Below are 17,530 nucleotides of genomic sequence, written 5' to 3' on the forward strand. Positions count from 1 at the left end.
GCATGGTAATGAGTATAGTGTAGACTCAACCCTCTGGAAAGTTGCATCAGCAGCCATAGATTATCCAGTTACATATGGTGAGGGGGTGGCTTCTGCCAAATTGTAGGCATCTGGCTTTCAACTTACGAGTTATGTATTGTGGAAATTTTTTGTTCTTTTGTTAGCTGCCTTCATAGTTTTCCTCGTTATTTTATGTGTTATTTCTTTAACAATTTTCTTTAGGTAAACAAACTTGCTGTACAGCAGCTTTTTTTTTCCCCCCCCCTTCTCTCTTCTCATGGAAATGTCCTTTGTAGATTTTGTGCAAAGAAATTCGTTGTTCTGTCTTGACCCCTAGGGTCCAAAAGGGGCTCTTACTAGAACTGCTGCAGTATCCAACTCCCCAACAGAGAGTACTGAGAACTGGGTTGAGGGTTTGAGGAGAGCATAGCTGAGCTCCATATTATTAATCTGTTTTCCCCTCTTGAAAATGCAACACTCTTAAATAGACTACTGTATCACCTTGATTGTTTTACTTTGATCGTGGGCTGATGCTGCATATGAAGTGCTCGGACTCACTGAAGCAAGAAAGACGGTGGACAGAGCTCTTCATGGCTATTATAAGGCATATCATAAATGTCTATTGTCAGGCATGTGCAGATTGTCAGATAAAGAATGTTACTAACAGAATTGGATTTTATCAAGCACTTTCTAATAGTCTGTGTGTTCCCTTTGACTTTTTTGCTCTCCTCTGGCATGAAAAGTTTGCATGTGAAACACGGTGGTTAAAACTTCAGTCTCTAACATCAAAAGCAGCACAGTTGTTTCTGGTTGACCTCTTGGTGACCAGCTGTTACAGTTGACAGGCTGTGCAGATACCCTGTCAGCAAGGTAGATTTCTTGTTCCTGCAACTGTCCAGAGCATGTGGTTTCTTGGCAGATCCTGGGGTGTGTGCACAGAGCATTTGTTTTGGTGGCTTTTCTGCTGCGGCTCCTTCTCCTCCTGCTTCCTTTAGGAGGAACTAAGAATGTTCTGGCTCTCACACAAGAATCTACTGAAATCAGAAGCTGCAGATCCAATGGTTAGAATCTAATTCCACTTTGATATGCGAGAGCTATGGGAGAAGAAAGAAAAATGGAAGTCTGAAGCAGCAGATTACCTGACTAAGGCTCCTAGGAGCAACCTGTGTTTTTTGACAAGTGGCAGGTTATTGCAATGTGGAGCAGCTGGCATATGCATGATGCATCAGTGGCTCCAGATAGTGGGAAATTCCCTTAATTAATTTATTGATTTTTTCTTTTGTTAGGTATTATTAGAAGCACAGAAAGAATTGGTGGACTACAAAGGACTCGGTATAAGTGTTCTTGGTAAGACTTTAAAAATTCTGTATTTTTCAGTATGTAGATGTTTAATCAAATTGTTTAGTAAGAGTTTTTGATCTTGGTATCTTGGCTCCTTTTCTCTTCTAATGCCTTATTCTGGTAACTTGTATGTCCAGAGAATACTTTTTCATGCTGCTTTTCTACTATTCATCAGGAAACTATAAAATGATACACAGTCAGATGTTTAGTGATCCAAAACAGAGGACTAGAGACAAAGAAGATAACTAATCAGATGTAAAACATTAGTACTTGTGGATCTTTGGGCAGGGATGTGTATGTATGTGTATGTATAGGCAATATATAAAAAAAGATTATATATATATTAAAAATACTATATATACACACATATGTATGTATACACATACTATACATGTGTGTATATATATGTATATAGATCCCATATATAGTATCTTATATACTATATAGCAAAATGCTTCAGATGTATTTAATGTATAGCATCCTTCCCATTAGGAAGGCAATGCTGTCCTGTCATAAGGAGGAGGTGTCTTCTGTGCCATATGGGTAGCTGACTGGCTTTTCAGCCCCAGTTGCACAAAAGCTTTATGCAAGAAGATGGTCAGCAGTTTACTAGTCCTGTGAAACTGTTTGGTTGCTAAAAGTAGAATGTGCAGCAGTCTCTGCAGGATTGGGATTCATGTTTAAATTGTACGCTCTTATAGATGGAAGAAAGAATATGGATTTAATAAAAGGAATTGGTGTTAAGTGTTGTTAATGTTTAATTAGGATTACTGCATGGAAGAAGCCTTTTTTTAAAAAAAAAACAACAAAACAAACCCCTGTTCCTTACTCTATGCTTGCTACAGCACTAGTAGCAGAGAACGTTCTTAGAGTGAGGAAAACTTACCTTTCTAGAGAGAGTATTTTTTCACACAGATCTAGCTGTTCCTGGGGGTAGTAAGGTCATGTGGATGCCAAATGTGAATTGACTGGATTTGCCTGGATCTGGACAAGACTGCAGGTGTAAGTCTTGTGTGGGTAATTAGGAAGGCTCAGCAAAAAAAAGGAGTTGGAACTGGGAACAGGAGCCTTCAGGCATTTTGGGTCTGTAGTGTAAAAGGTTTAAAGCTTAACACAATTTTTAAGTAGCCTTCATGTATTACCGTTTTGTTTCACATTGTTTCGTCTTTCCTTTCCGCCAAAGAAATGAGCCATCGGACCTCAGATTTCACAAAAATTTTAAATACAGCTGAAAATCTCATGCGTGAATTGCTGTAAGTGAATTACTTCCTGCTTATTTTTGTTTTATGTTCTTGCTATTTTCACCAATAATGACTAATGCGGAGACCTTTCCTTGAAGTCACCTGTTTGTGTGGTGGGTTTTTTGTTTAGATACTGTATCTGATAGAGTCATAATTTTGGAGAGGGCATTGGTCTTCTGTTTGTCTGATGCTGATTTATTTGAATGTGACAAAGGGCTTTTATCAGGTTAAGATGCTTTTTATATGTCTACTATACACTGACTAGTTGAATTTCTTCTAAAATTTTAATTTTTGTCACCTTCATAGAATTTGTGAAGGGCAGCAACTTTCTTCAAGAAATAAGTGGAAACAATAGAAATCAGTTCTTTAGTGGTATAGAGGTGATCTGCACATTACTCATAAGTCTGATCTTACTAGCATAATCTCTATGGATGTGTTTTAAAATCACTGATCAGGAGCCCTTTTCCTATTTGTAGTGTGACACATTTCTAAAAGTTTGAAATAAATACATTGTGTATTAGAATTAACGTTCTCATAGTAGCTAATAATGAAGGTCATCTCATATAAAAGCTTGACTCTCAGTCACAGCCAGAATTATTGACAGAGGGATTTCAATGAATAATTTGAACAAGTAATTTTCGTGACTGTATGAACAACTCATTATGGCACTTGCTCTGCAAGTACAATTTACTGTACAGTTGCACTTGCAAATTGAAGGGTCTCAAAACTGAATTCTACTGTGAGCACTTTGGTGTGAAGTTCTTAGCCTGACAGAAAAGCCATGAAGACAAAATTACAAGTGAGCATTAATTCTGCTGGAATGTCTTTCAAGTTTGTGTGTACTATGATAGTAGAGCTACTCAGGAATGAATTTGTTTAATGCTATCCAAGGGAAAAAAGCTTGTTTTCAGCAAATTTTTATCAGTAAAATGTATAGCATTACTCTTAATACTTAAGTTGTTACTCAAGACCAGTGCTGAGGTAAGTTAATGGGATTTGGTCTAACCTCTTGGCATAGAGTCTTTTAAAATGACAGTGTTCTTCCTCAGTCACTGTTAAATGCGTAATATCAAGTAGTATGCATCCTGTGTCTTCTGGGAATAATATAAATGGTTATTTCTTGCATGCAGAAATATACCAGAAAACTACAAAGTTATTTTCCTCCAAGGAGGTGGATCTGGTCAGTTCAGTGCAGTCCCACTTAATCTTATCGGTTTAAAGGAGGGAAGACATGCAGATTATGTGGTTACTGGAGCTTGGTCAGCAAAAGCAGCTAAAGAAGCAGAGAAGTATGCCAAAGTGAATATCGTTCACCCAAAACTAGGAACCTATACAAGTAAGTTGATGATTACATCCATCCCTGTGAATGCTTAGCTTTTTGCATCACTCTAAAAATTGGTCCAACTCAGCTATTGAATTATTGAACATTAACTAGTTAGAGTTGACTGCCCAGCACTCAAAAGATTGCCTGCCACATCTCCATGTTCATCACTGGGAGATCTGCTAGATGGCTTAACAGTCTCCACCAGAAAAGAATTGTGAAACTAGGCTGAGCAGATCCCAGAAAATAGGTGGTAAGAAGCAAATGTGTATCGGTAGGCAAATGGTCTGGGCTGTCTGATTTTTTTTTTTTGTTATTTAGCTGAGTTCTTAAACTATTTGCAGGGATATTGTGAGGCATTTCAGTTTCAGGTACACTCAATGAGATTGCTCTGAAATTTAGAAGCATGTCTGGGATCTTAACCTTGTTGGCCCAGGAGATGGGAGACCTGCATTCTGTTTCCTTCTTTCAAGGGTTCCCAAATACTTATGTTCCCCACCCATGTGTCATAACAGGCAGTTGGCTCTGGAATAGAAGATGCATTTTCAACTCCTCTTGAAGCTTGTTACTGGACATGACATGATCTGAATGACCACAGTGTAGAAGGAAGACAAAGGTTAACTGTAATTGAGGCATTGGGGAATTTTTATGAGAGGCTGTTTCAAGAACACTTTAAGTGTCTAATTTGTCACTGGATATATATAAATAATTCTTGGAGCAGGGACACCTGAGTTCTGGTTTCTATTCCCGCTAGTCATGCGTACTTTTCTTCCCTCTGGTTCAAATTATAGCATTTGAACTGGGACGAGTGGCAACAGGAAAGACAAAGAATATCCCCGTACAAGTTAGTGCCCTAATCACCAGTTAGTATATTAACTTGGAAGATAAGTTTGTATCCTCTGAGGCACAGCAAGGAATTGAACCTACAACTTCCCGGTCTAGGGGAGTGTATTCACCATTTGGCAGCTGTAGATAAGGGGAAATGCAGTAAATAATGGTGGAGGCAATACTAGCACTTCTTCCCCCTCCTGTTTTGGAGGAGAGAATAAAGAAGAGCAACCATTTGTTTTGTGGAAAACCTGTTCTGTGCTGTCAGGACATGCCTGTATATTGCCTGTTGGCAGAGGAAATCTTAGTTTTGTAAATCAGTTGCAAAGCTTAAATGGGAGGTAGGTAGGTAACCTTGTGTTCAGCTTGGACAAGACTGAAATGCTTCTGGGGATGCACAGAAATACAGCTTTAGAGAACTTTGCCAGTGAGAATTTGGACGCTTCAGTGATTTCAAAGGCATCAGGAGGATTCTTGGACCCAGTGCCTGAATTCCTCTGAAATGCTGTTTTGGACCCCTAGGACAGTAGTTTGTAGCCTGAGATTGCAAATCTGATGAAAATCCCTTGAGGAATAAGGGCAGAGAACCAGAAGGGTGTTTGCCAGTTTAATGATGGCTCACCACAGAATTTTGGGCATGCACTGGTGTATTTCCCTTGCAGATAAACTATATCTTCCTGGTAACAAGATAATTACTACTGTATACTGCAAAACAGTTCTGGGTTTGCACTGTGTTCAAGTAAAATTGCATGCCAGGAAAATGACTTGTCTCCAGTGACCCCTGGTTTTCTTTTTTGTCTGTCTCAGACATTCCTGACCCAAGCACTTGGAATCTTAATCCAGATGCATCTTACGTCTATTACTGTGCTAATGAGACTGTTCATGGTGTGGAGTTTGACTTTGTACCTGATGTCAAAGGAGCAGTCTTGGTTTGTGATATGTCATCAAACTTCCTGTCCAGACCTGTGGATGTTTCCAAGGTACAGTATCGGACACGGTGGCTGCACAAAGTATTTTCAAACTTGAATGCATATAATCAGGCACTTTGAAATGTCTGATGGCCAGAGATGCTGAGCAGTGAATTTAAGGAGATCGTATTTTGTTAATTGGGTATCTGATGGTGGATACAAATGTTGAAATTTCAAGTTTGAGATTTCAATGTCTATCTGTTGTCCTTTTTTCAGGAAAAACATATTGAACTATGTTGAAATTGTTCATGTTAATAGCAGTCCAAGATTATTTGTCTACTGTGTAGTCTTCACTGATGCTGTTGCTGAAAAAGATACTTTCTGAATCATGTTTAGTCTGTAGATAGTGTATATGGCTATAGGAGGGTACTGAGAATCACAGTTTTTGATCCTGCCTTTTACATGGAAAATCTGTAACCCCTTTTAAGCTGCTAAAGCTTCCTGTGCCTCACAAGTACTGTGTCTATTTCATAGATAATACAGAATCAGAACATAGTACTTGCTTATGTTTGTAAAGTGTGTTATGAGTGGGAAGTGTTACTGAGTAGTGAAGTAGCGTGTTTGACCTTTCTTATCTGTGTGTAGCAAAAAAGGGGAATTGTTAGTGCATTCATCTTGGCCTTTCCTGATCTGCCTCTTTGAACAGATGTATTATATGATGCCTGTTCTGAAATACCAGATCAGTTGAAAATACTGTGATCTATGTATGGATTTATTTTTAATAAATTTGCTTGGAGTAGTGTGAAATGGGGACAGGCTGCCTTGAGAATTATTTGTGACTACTAAATAAATGTTCAGCAAATCATTGGGAAATTTGTGATCTTCCTCAGCTGAATGAAGATACATGGTTCTCATAATAGACATAGATGGGATAATGACTGTAGCTGTAAGTGCACTTTGAAGTCAGAACTTCTCCTAACTCTTCTTTGACCTACAACTTGCTCATTTTCAATACGTTCTCCAAGCTGTTCAGCTGAGTTGTATGCCTGTTGTATAATGATACTGGTGTATTACTCAATTATAAGATCTACTTGTGAATGCATGTAGCAAGTCCTTTTCTTCTTTCTGTTAAAGTTTGGCGTGATTTTTGCTGGTGCTCAGAAGAATGTTGGCTGTGCTGGAGTTACTGTTGTAATAGTGCGTGAGGACTTGCTGGGATTTGCACTGAAAGAATGCCCTGTAGTACTGGATTACAAAACACAAGCAGTGAATGGCTCTTTGTATAACACTCCACCATGCTACAGGTAACTTACCCTGCTATTTAATATCTCTTATTCAGAAAGCTACTGCACTGCCATCTGCTGCTCTTACTGAGAAAAGTTTCAGAAGCTGAGTATTTGCCTTCAAATCACTGATATATTGGAGTGTTTCCCATGATTCCTGTGAAAACATGGGAACTGTCCAGCCACGTGACTGTAGTAGGCTTTGATGTTGCCTAGTGGGACTCAGCCATAAAGGACATGGTATTTTTAGAAGTAAATATTATATGTCATAATTCCATTGTAGAAGTTCCAGGATCCAATTCTGACTTACATGAGCACAACCCTACTCAATTCAGTGGTGATGCTTCTGTCATTGCAAGTAGGTAATTTGGCACTTGCAAAAATTACTTTGCCAGCAAACCGTTAGAGTGCAAGGAAAAGAGTAGAGAAAAAGACAACCAAGAAGCTTTGCCAGTTCCTTACAAAAACTTGGTAATTTTTGCTTCTTGAACACTCAGTACAGATTTGATTTAATTTCTTCCTGAGGTTGTTCTCAGCATTTGAACCTCCAGATGCCTATTCCTGTAAAAACTTTTTTAAAAAAAGGCATTTTAGTCATTGCTTTGCTTTATTCTGTAGTACAACTTTCCATATTTCTTTAAGTACCACCTCAGTGTTTGACTTGGCATCCAAAAATAAAATTGGTCTGGCTTCATAATCATTGCTAGTAATCAAGATCATAAAATTGGCATGTACCTGGTGATTTCTTGTATGCAAGAAGCAGAACAGACTAGAGCTTGCTCTTTTAAAATCACTGTCTCCTAGCTTCTGATAGCTAGTGAAACGATGCTTTGCTATTGGAGTATTTAAGCGTTGAGCCATTCTTAATCTGGAGCATTTTTATACCAATGATTATTTTAAAAAAGAAAATCTTCAAACCAGGTATCTTTTTTCCTAGAAGTTTTTTTAATTACTTCAAAAATAATGATTTCTACTTTTTAAAGGTAAGATTTCCTTTTGATTGAGATAATTTGATAATGCAATCTCATATTGTTGATGTTTAATCTCAGCTCTTACAGCTTTTTCATACGTGCCAGAATTTGCAAACTTAAGTTGCCTAATGATGTCCAACAGATACCAAATGCACTGTATAGGCATAAAGTACAGTGATTCCTGTGTATAAAGCCTACCTTAATGCCATCACTTACTTAAATTCAGTAGAATTTTAAGTGATACTAATTGTATCTCTGAATCTGCAGATTCTCACTATGGGGTGTACTCTTGCAATGACATACCAGGCAGTTATCTTAATTTATCAAAGGAACACTAAATCTTGTGAGCATATGTTTATTCCAGACTTCACAATGTACAACTACTTTTCCCAAGAAGTATGCATACTGTAGAGTACGTAGTGCTGTTATGATGTACTCTTGCTGTCAGCCCTATTGGCTGAGTACACCCAATATCCTTAGGGCTGGTGTCTAAGATAAAAACTAACCTTACAATGTTTTCAGATTTCTGTCTTCTTTCTGAATATAGCTTTGTAACATGGGCAGTATGTGTGTCTTTTTTACCAGTGATTGATAAAGCCTCTATTTCATGATTGATTATTTTCCTGACTGCCAAGTCACACAAACGGTTTTGGACACTGTGTACTTGCACATGCCAGGCTTTAAATCCAGCCATTCATGTTTTCCAAGTACAAAGCTATTTCCATTTGAAAAACCAAAGTTCTACTTAATCTCAGCATTGATCACAGTGTTGCTCCTCTGGTTTGAAAAGCAAAACAAATTAAATTCTGCAGCTTTATTTTAGCCACCACAGAGAACTTCTGAAAAGAAAGTGCTGCTTTAGCTGTAACTCAGTATCTGTCAGTAACATTAACAGGGGAGTGGGAGATTAAGGGAGCAGAAAATAAAGTTGAACTAACAGTCTTTCTTCTTTCTGATCACTGTCTTGCCAGATTTCACTTCATGCTACAGACCCCACATTGGAGTACACTCCAGAATCCGGACTGTTGCACAGACTGAAATGTTGGCAGGGTGCACATCTGTTTGGCTTGGCTCTAAATGCCTGTTCCAGTTTTTGTAAGGAACTGGCAAAGCTTCTTGGTTGTCTTTTTCTCTACTCTTTTCCTTGCACTCTCTAACGGTTTGCTGGCAAACAGGCAGGAAATATTAACTGAATTTGCAAAAGCTACTTGAGCAAGATGTTAAATTAGATTAAGGTGATGCTAATGGCTTTAACCTCTTGGTGCTACAGAGCTTGACTTTTTGACCCTAATCTGCTTTGCTAAAATTAACAATGAATGTGCTATAAAAATCTCATTTCCAAGCTCCAAGGGTTTATTTTGCATTTAAAGTTGCTCCAGAAACATTATTTTGACTGACATGAAAGAAGGATAAAAGATTTCAGCTAGCTGGGTTTTGTGGATGACTCTAAGGCTGACTTCTTTAAACCTTACTTGTCCAAGAAGTTTCACTCAAGGAAGCGAGGGCAGGAGGTGAATGTGGCCCTATATGTTTGGCAAGGGCCTACACTTCACTTAAACCCTTTACACTGGGGTAGCTGACAGCGTGCTGTCATAAATGTGGCAAGATTGCTCTCTCAAATCTATAAGGTGCTTTGTATAAAAGGCAATCTGTAACCTTGGTTATTCTGCAGTCTTTCTGCAGTGTTCAAAGATTTGACACTGGCATCCCCTGAGAAATTAAAAGTAGCAAAGTTTAAAACATCCTCCTGTTAGATTTGTGTTAGGGAAACTTGTAGGGTAATGTTCTCTGAGCACTCCCTTGGAATCTGTAATGAAGAGATTAATAAAAGCAAACTTGTTGGAAATATGCCATAAAAACTTGTGAACAGTTTATTATGTAAAGTGTTGTAGTCGTGGGAAATGCCTGAACTTGAACAAGCTGAGTTTTGTAGCAAAAACACAAAGGCAAAAGGCCTGGGGGATTTTTTTATGTTGCACTTAGTAACTAGCATTGAAATTCTTGGTCCCAAGCCATGTGATGCCAGTAGGCTTCCAGATCTCTACTTAGAACTTGAATGGTAATGAATAATTAAGTGTAATACATCATTATCTGTTTCGCCAAACTTCACTGTTCATGTGGGAAAAAGGTCTCTTTAGACAGAAATGGGATTATAATTTTTATTTAACATTTGTGAAAATGGGATTAGATTTCTGGCGTTATTAACATACATACCTCTGAGATTCACCCCTGCATCTTTGCTAGAGCAGCTGCATAGGGTGGATGCTACAAACTTTTGTGCTAACTGGCTCTTTCTAGGTCTTGACAGGCAGTTGTATAGTCAATGAACTAGCAGTCTTTGCAGCATGTCTGGGGATGCCCATGGGAGCCCTGCAGGGCTGCAGGAAACCTGCAGGACTTGTCCTTCTCTGGTACAAAGGATTAAGTTTGGTCCAACAGATTTGTGTAGCATTTGAATTTCAGGATACTTCATCTGTGTCCAAAAAACATTGCCTGCTTAGAATTGTCATAATTTATAAAATAGTCCAGATTCTGAGTTGTTAGTCTTAGGCACCCTAAAACCAAATATGACATTTTGTTGCTGGAACACTTTGTGAACTATTAAAATAGGACTACCATTTTTTCTGTTTTTTTAAAATAATCTGACTGAAAAATGTTCTTTCCTCTTGCAGTATTTATATCATGGGATTGGTACTGGAATGGATAAAGAATAATGGCGGAGCTGCAGCTATGGATAAACTTAGTTTAATCAAATCACGAATGATTTATGATATTATAGACAAATCTAATGGATTCTATGTGTAAGTTGCTATGCTTTTCTCCTTGGTTTCAGTATTTGTTGCAGAACCACACACATTCATAACTTTTAAGAGTCTGATTGCAGCATATTTTTAAAGTTACCTTTTCAGTATATAGAAATTTTGAGGAATCCTAGAGTCCTACAGGAATTATTTGTGCAAATCATTCACTTGATAACTATCCAAGGATGAGTCTCATTCCAGTAGGAAGTTACTTCAAGTTATCCTCTATAGATCAGGTGTGAAACATATTAATAACATATGTTCTAAACTTAATAAAATGCGGGAGCCTAGGAGAAGAGTATACAAAAACCAGATATGCAGATTCTGGTTTGTATGCTTATTGAATCTCTTGGGGAAATACAGGTCAAAACAGAGAAAGTGGCTTGTAAGAAGTTGTAGAGGCCACTTTTGCATCATATACTTCCTACCATCTCTCTCAGTAGTCAAAGACTCTGCTTTTTTTTCCTCTGTCAAGCAGAGCATTTCTATTAGCTAATTGTGTGAAGTTCTGAAACACTTTCTGAAATAGAAAGAGGAAGATCAGACCTAGATGTAGTCAAAGTGTAATACATTTTTTTACGTGCAGTTTATTTTCTTCAGTTATTTTTGATGGTTTTCCAAAGCAGATTTAACCCTCTGATTTTTACATATTGTTGCAAGGTATTTTTGAGCTCACAGGACCCAAAATATGTATAGTTAAAAGCTGATGTTGTAATTCAGAATAATTCTAATACTCACCAAGCTCAAAACCTAGTAATTGGCTATGAAACTGCAAAGTATTTTCCTTTACCTTCAGTATAAAATCAACAGTTTTGGGATCTAATTAACTTTCAAGTCAAAGTTAGGATAGGGCAAATTAAATTTGGGTTTTAAATTAGAGCTGGCTGCAACCTTAAATTGGCAGGGATATAGTTTCATCATAATATTGAATACATTCTGCTTATCCATTTAGTTAATGAGAACAGCTTTGCCTTTAGCATTGTCATGATCAGGATTGTGATCCTACTCTACTGAAATCCTGAGGGGTTTTCATAAACCTCAGTAAGCAAGTGAAGCCTTGAAAAAATATTTTGTGACAAATAAAAATCTGTTTCTGGCAAGCTGGCCTGTAAGGCTGTGGGTGGGAAATGCAATACAGGTGGGGCTGGTAAACAGGCAGTTGGGAAGGCAAAGCAAGCTTCACTAACTGAGCTGTATGCATCTTACTAAGCAATACAGTTAAGACTGTGGATTTTTTTATTGTATCTTATGTATCTAAAAGGAAGACTTATCTGAAGCTGCCTTCCCAGCTTAAACGTGCCACCTAATCTGTGGCATGCTTCACTGGGTAAGCAGTGTGGCAAGCCATTTAGTGAATGGAGACTTTCTTCCACAGCGTGCTGTGTGCCATTTGCAGTTTGTTTTCCAAAGTCTGTGCACTAACTGAGTTACATCAGATTGCCTAATAGCAACTGGATCTTCTAAAAACTATAGCATAGCTACAGTTATTCAAATATGGGAATACTTACAAGCATAGGCCTTCTTGAAGAGTGTTTTCTGGTTGCATCTGAAGCAGAAAATTTGAATAGGCAGATATTATGATTGATGTTTTTTCTCTTATAATGGAGACATCTGTACAAAGGAGCAAGGGAGGAATTAAAAAAGAATGATATCCATTCTTTGTCAAATAGAAGAATAATAGGTATGAAATTTACATGCAGTTTATGAGAACTTATTCCTAATGAATCCCCGCAAGAATCTACATCACAGCCTTAGGAAAGAATAAATTTGGAGGCTTCATATCTCTTCTGTAACTAGAAGCACTAAAGAAAAATATTTAAATCTTCTCCCCCCCTGCCGCGTTGTTACCTTCACAAAATAATTGAAGAGAAATTTTGCTTTAAATGTATCTTGACTTTACTACTGTAGATTAAAGGGAATGTTAAGAGATTAGAGCTGCAATGGACCACATCTGTTGTGGCCATGTATGCAATGCAAGATTTGTTCTAGAGATGTCTGTTCTCTACTTGAGATGTTCACGATTCTGAATAATGCTAGTCTAGAAGGTGGACTGAAACCACTAACAGAAGTCTCTCATGTCCATGGAAGTTTCATTATGCTATGTTCTTATACTTCCTTTAGCTCTGTTCAGCTGAGTCATGCTCAATTCCGGTAGCACTTGTGGCTAGCTGAGTAAACATGAGTGTGTCAGTCTTTAAGATAGAGAAGAAACTGCTTGAGACTTAGTCAAAGTTCACTGTAACTAACCTCACTTACCCTGGGGAGTGTAACTGAGACTGTCGTGGGTGGGATGGTGGCTTTTACTATGTTTTTTTAAATTAGGTCTGTTTACAGACCTCCTGTGTATTGCTCTGGGGCAATTTTGAGTATGTCAGGAAGGGTTAATAAGCCTTCCACTTACTGTTTCTGTTATTATACTTGGTTAAAAAAGGAAGGTTGCTTTCTTTCACAGAAAGTAATGATCTTTCCAATTATGAAGGAATGACTTTGGTGCTAAACAGATGCAATTATTCACTTTCTGAAATTGTATATAGCTGAAAATGTAAATTTAGGACAAAATGGGTTAATCATTACATTCTGCAACTCTTCTAGATGTCCAGTAGAGAAAAAGAACCGAAGCAGAATGAATGTCCCTTTCCGTATTGGCAGTATCAAGGGTGATGAAGCACTGGAAAAGAAATTTCTTGAGAAAGCTGTGGAACTTAACATGATATCTCTGAAGGGGCATCGGTAAGTATTAGTCAGATGAATCCCTTTCCTGTGCAAAATAAACCGTTACTACAGTGATACAGCAGCAGGCATTGTGCATTGACTTACCAGCCTTCCTTAGTCACAAGCTGTTCCTCATATTGGTTTGGCATCACTTGGGAATAGCAGTCTAGAGACAGTAATCAGACTGCTGGTGGCTCAACTGCTGCTTAGGTGTGGTGAGGCTCAGAGCTTTCTCCTTAATTTTGCTTTCTTCTCCAATTTGATAAATCTGGCTCTGTGCAAATGCCAGAGAAGGTGACTGTTGAGGTCAGATTCTGTCATTGTATAAAGCCTTTCATTACATGGCTTGTCTACCTGGTTGCAAGAGTTCCTTCCCATGTTCAGTGGTGTTTGTGGGATTAAAAAAGATAGCTTTTTGATGTCACAGGGCTACAGCATTGGAGCTGTAAATAACTAATAAATACTGAGTTTCTCTAGACTGCAAGCTTGCCTTGAAGAATTAAACGTTGCTTGTCATTCACACAAAATGTGAATTTTATCCCTTTGGAGTAGGGTTAGGTTTAAATGTCTGTGAATGTTATTAATGTCTTTTTTAGAATTTACAAAACCTTTCTATTTTTTTCTCCCCTCCTCTTTTCAATTCAGATCTGTGGGAGGAATCCGTGCCTCTTTGTATAATGCAGTGACTGTAGAGGATGTTCAGAAGCTTGCAACATTCATGAGAAGCTTCATGCAGATGCATCAGTCATAAATGCCCATGGGCTAGAGCCATGCTGCACATCTATGAAATAAAAGCTAAAGGGTTTGAAAGTTACTGTGGTACTGCACAGCTGTAGCACACAAGTTATATTTTCTTCTAGTTCCTGTAGCTATTTTAGTTAACTGCATGGGATTGAGTCCCAGTCTTGCAATGACTTGGCAGCCTTGGCTTCACTGAAGGTGAGGATCCCCAGACTGATCAAGATTGGTTCCAACATTTGCAAAACAGTATTCTTAACGTGTAGTTAAAACATGAGTAGTATTGTATAATGCTATGGATCTGAGTCTTTCTTGCTTCTAGTCACAAATAACTTCTTCAGCAATGCCTTGTTTTCAGTAAACTTCAGGAGGCAAAATTTGTCATAAGTGTTCTGTAATGCTTTATAAATACTCTGACTGCACAGTGAAGCCAGAATTAACGTTAGGTGTTCTCTAAGGATATCTGATTGGTTTATCAGATATATTCCAACAGTATACCACCAGCAGTATTTAGGAGTTAATAGCCATGTTCTTGACTTGAGGACCTTGCCTTCAGACTTATGCTCCCATGCTTGAAGTACTATCATAACAGTTCCATGTAGTAAAATCATTTAACCATTGTGGTTAAAGTCTCTGTAGGACTGGGCCTTTTTTTGTGTTATCATTTATTGGTTTAAAGCTAAGATGCATGAGTCTGTAATTAAATCACTTTATAAAATGTTTATTTCTCTATGCATTTTGTGTATTAAGCTCTCTCTAATTTTATATTCTTATTTTGGACTGTGCATATTTGCTCCTGCCAAAAACTTTTTAATTTGTTAACCTTGTGCCAAACTGGATTGCTGTATTCCACTCAATGGATCTGTGACTTTCTCTGCACTGCTTCCTAGCAGCAGACTTTCTTGTCTGGTGCTTCTTAAATGTCTTCCCTCTCTAATGCTCCAGTATTTTCTCTGCCTTTTCATTGCTTCAGTTCTGTAGCTTTCTGTATGTGGGGCTTTGCCCAGCTGCAGTAAATAAGTCTTAACTTCTCTGCCTGTTCCTGACACTACATGCTTTAGGTCCAACTTCCTCACTTGATCCTTCTGGCTTATTCCAGACTTTGATACTCTGGGCTAGAGAAGGAAAGCTCTTACAGTTATGCAAAGATCTTGAAGATCTATTATAGTACCCTTGAGTTACTTTTCCTCCTCAGCTTGTGAATTTACTGCCAATGACCATTAGCTGCCTATTTTAACTTGTGTAGAAGCTATCTGCTAGTATCATAGTATTTAGTGTTACTGCAGCTGGTTTCAGACTGTAAACTCTGGTAAAGGATTGGGATTTTCTGATTTTTATGTAACACTGTACATAAATACATAAGTACAGTGATAACAATTTAATAATGATGGACTGTCCCTTTCTTGGTGGGACCTCACAGCAAGTCAGTGGATTTGTGCTACGGTTGAGTTACATTCCTGTCTGAAAAGTCATCATTTTATGAATACTGTTTTGAGATTTTTGTCACTCAGTGACAAAAATCAGTGTTACTCAAAGTAATTAAACAAATCGGGTGAAGAAAATAAAACTTTATCACAGCATGCTGTGAAGTACCAGTGTATCTGAAGCTTTTGTTTTTGTCACTTCCAGAAGGATGAGAATTCATGCATAATGTGTGTTAGAATTTTAGATTCCAGTATCATCCTTTTTCCTAAAAGCAAGCTTCCCTCATTTATGTCTTATTTCTTTCTGAAAATAGTCTTCCTACAACGAGCATGGAAACAAGAGTATTATTATGAGAAGGCTTTGAGAACCCTTTTTGCCTTGCCAGTCATGAAGGTCTAATTCGGGTTTTATATTAAGCTTTTTCACTTTCTAAAATTCTACTTCCTCTGAATTTTGTGTGCTTGTTTTCAACAGTAGCCATGGCTTATCCTTCTTTACAAAAGTCAGTAAGACTTTCTAGTTTATAATAGCCTTGCATTCCCCTTAGCAGGCACACTTTTATGTGTGATTACAAAAAAGCTTGCACTGCTGTATGCAGCTGATTCATGAACCCAACAGGGAACCTCTTTGCTGCTTCTGAATTGTGCCTAACATGTTGTCCATTAAAGACTTTTTTTACCCTAAAACGCAAAAATCACGTAAAAGCAAAATGCAGAGTGAAGACTACATTAGCAGGCAGTGATTGACTAAATATCATGTGAGGGGGATGCAGGAATACTGGGAAGACTGGAGCATGTGCTGAATGAATTAGTTACTTGAGATTTGTTTCAGACTCATCCATGCAACAGTTCTACCCTTCCAAGCTGCATCCCTGAAAGACGTGATCAGGGTATTGAGTCATGGTGGACAGAGAAATCCCGCCTCTCCTCATCTGATTAGTGGGAGGAATTTCGGCAAGGGGCTGTTGAGAGTCCTGGTCTGTTTCACTTATGTCAACACTTCCAAGCTGGATCAATAATTGCAGTGTTTCGAAGTAGGGTTTTTCTTGGTGTGATATGAATACTCCCGAGGCATTCAAAGGTGTTGAAATACAGAAGTAAAATACTGGTCTTATCTGAGTCTGTGCATGTAGAGAGGGAATTGTAAGATGAGCTCTTTTCAATGAACAGTGCTTTCAATTACTCTTCTAGTGAGTTGTCTCTATTACATCTCCTAGCTTTTGTGTTTGATTTCACAAAAGCAGTTGCTAGCATTCTCTTCAGTTTGTAGTATAAAAGGCCCTGGCCACTGTCTTTCCCAGGCGTGGCCTAAAAAGAGAAAGCTGCCAAGGAGGTTGTGCACTCCCTCTGTTCCTGCTCTGCACAGCGAGGAGTGCTTTAGCCCAGGTGAGAAGAGCTGTAGATCAGGAAGCTACCCTGTCCCAGGGGACTCCTGTCAGTTGTCAACAGTAGGGTCTTTCCATGGCAGTTGTGGTACCGTCTCTAAGCCTGGCACAAAAGAAGTAAATAAAAATTGGAAGTCTGGATTACCACATCCTTATTTAAGTAGTAATTCTAGTGGAGATAAATAATTCATATGGACAGCAGTGTGGAGAGTCCTTACCCTGTGTCAGCTGACACTCTGTATTTTCATATTTTTTTCCTGTTTCTGTTTAATCCTGTTTTTCTTTTCAGCTTGTAACTGGCTTAATATTTTTAGATGTACCCAGGGATGTTTGGATGTGAAAAGTTTAAGCCTATTCTTGACTTTCAAGTAAATGTTTGGAGTGAAATAGGACTAAAAGACTGATAATACACTGATGGATTAGAAGTTGTCAAAGTATGCTGAAAGCATTGTTAGGTCTGGCACTATATTGGTGTATGATTAAAGTTTGCTGTATTTCATTCTCTGGATAGAAAATAAAATGAGGGTGAACCTCTTCGTATTTGATAAGGATGTACCTAATTAAAAAGTGAAATGTT

General features: G+C 38.1%; 1 protein-coding gene across 2 annotated transcripts; it reads left to right on the top strand.

Moving 5' to 3' along the window:
* Nucleotides 1-552: 552 nt before the first annotated feature.
* PSAT1 (phosphoserine aminotransferase 1) lies at nt 553-15,086 on the top strand. 2 transcript variants are annotated; one of them, XM_009328102.1, is made up of 9 exons: nt 553-629; nt 1,287-1,347; nt 2,525-2,594; nt 3,713-3,918; nt 5,539-5,711; nt 6,774-6,943; nt 10,566-10,694; nt 13,287-13,424; nt 14,052-15,086. In XM_009328102.1, exons 1-9 carry the CDS (start codon nt 591-593, stop codon nt 14,155-14,157), a joined length of 1,092 nt encoding a protein of 363 aa, XP_009326377.1. In that variant the 5' UTR covers nt 553-590; the 3' UTR covers nt 14,158-15,086. The 2 variants fall into 2 exon arrangements, with proteins under 2 accessions (XP_009326377.1, XP_009326378.1); XM_009328103.1 differs by having other exon boundaries at nt 606-624.
* The last annotated feature ends 2,444 nt before the right edge of the window (nt 15,087-17,530 follow it).

The sequence above is a fragment of the Pygoscelis adeliae genome, unplaced genomic scaffold (assembly GCF_000699105.1).
Source record: "Pygoscelis adeliae isolate BGI_AS28 unplaced genomic scaffold, ASM69910v1 Scaffold45, whole genome shotgun sequence".
NCBI lineage: Eukaryota > Metazoa > Chordata > Aves > Sphenisciformes > Spheniscidae > Pygoscelis > Pygoscelis adeliae.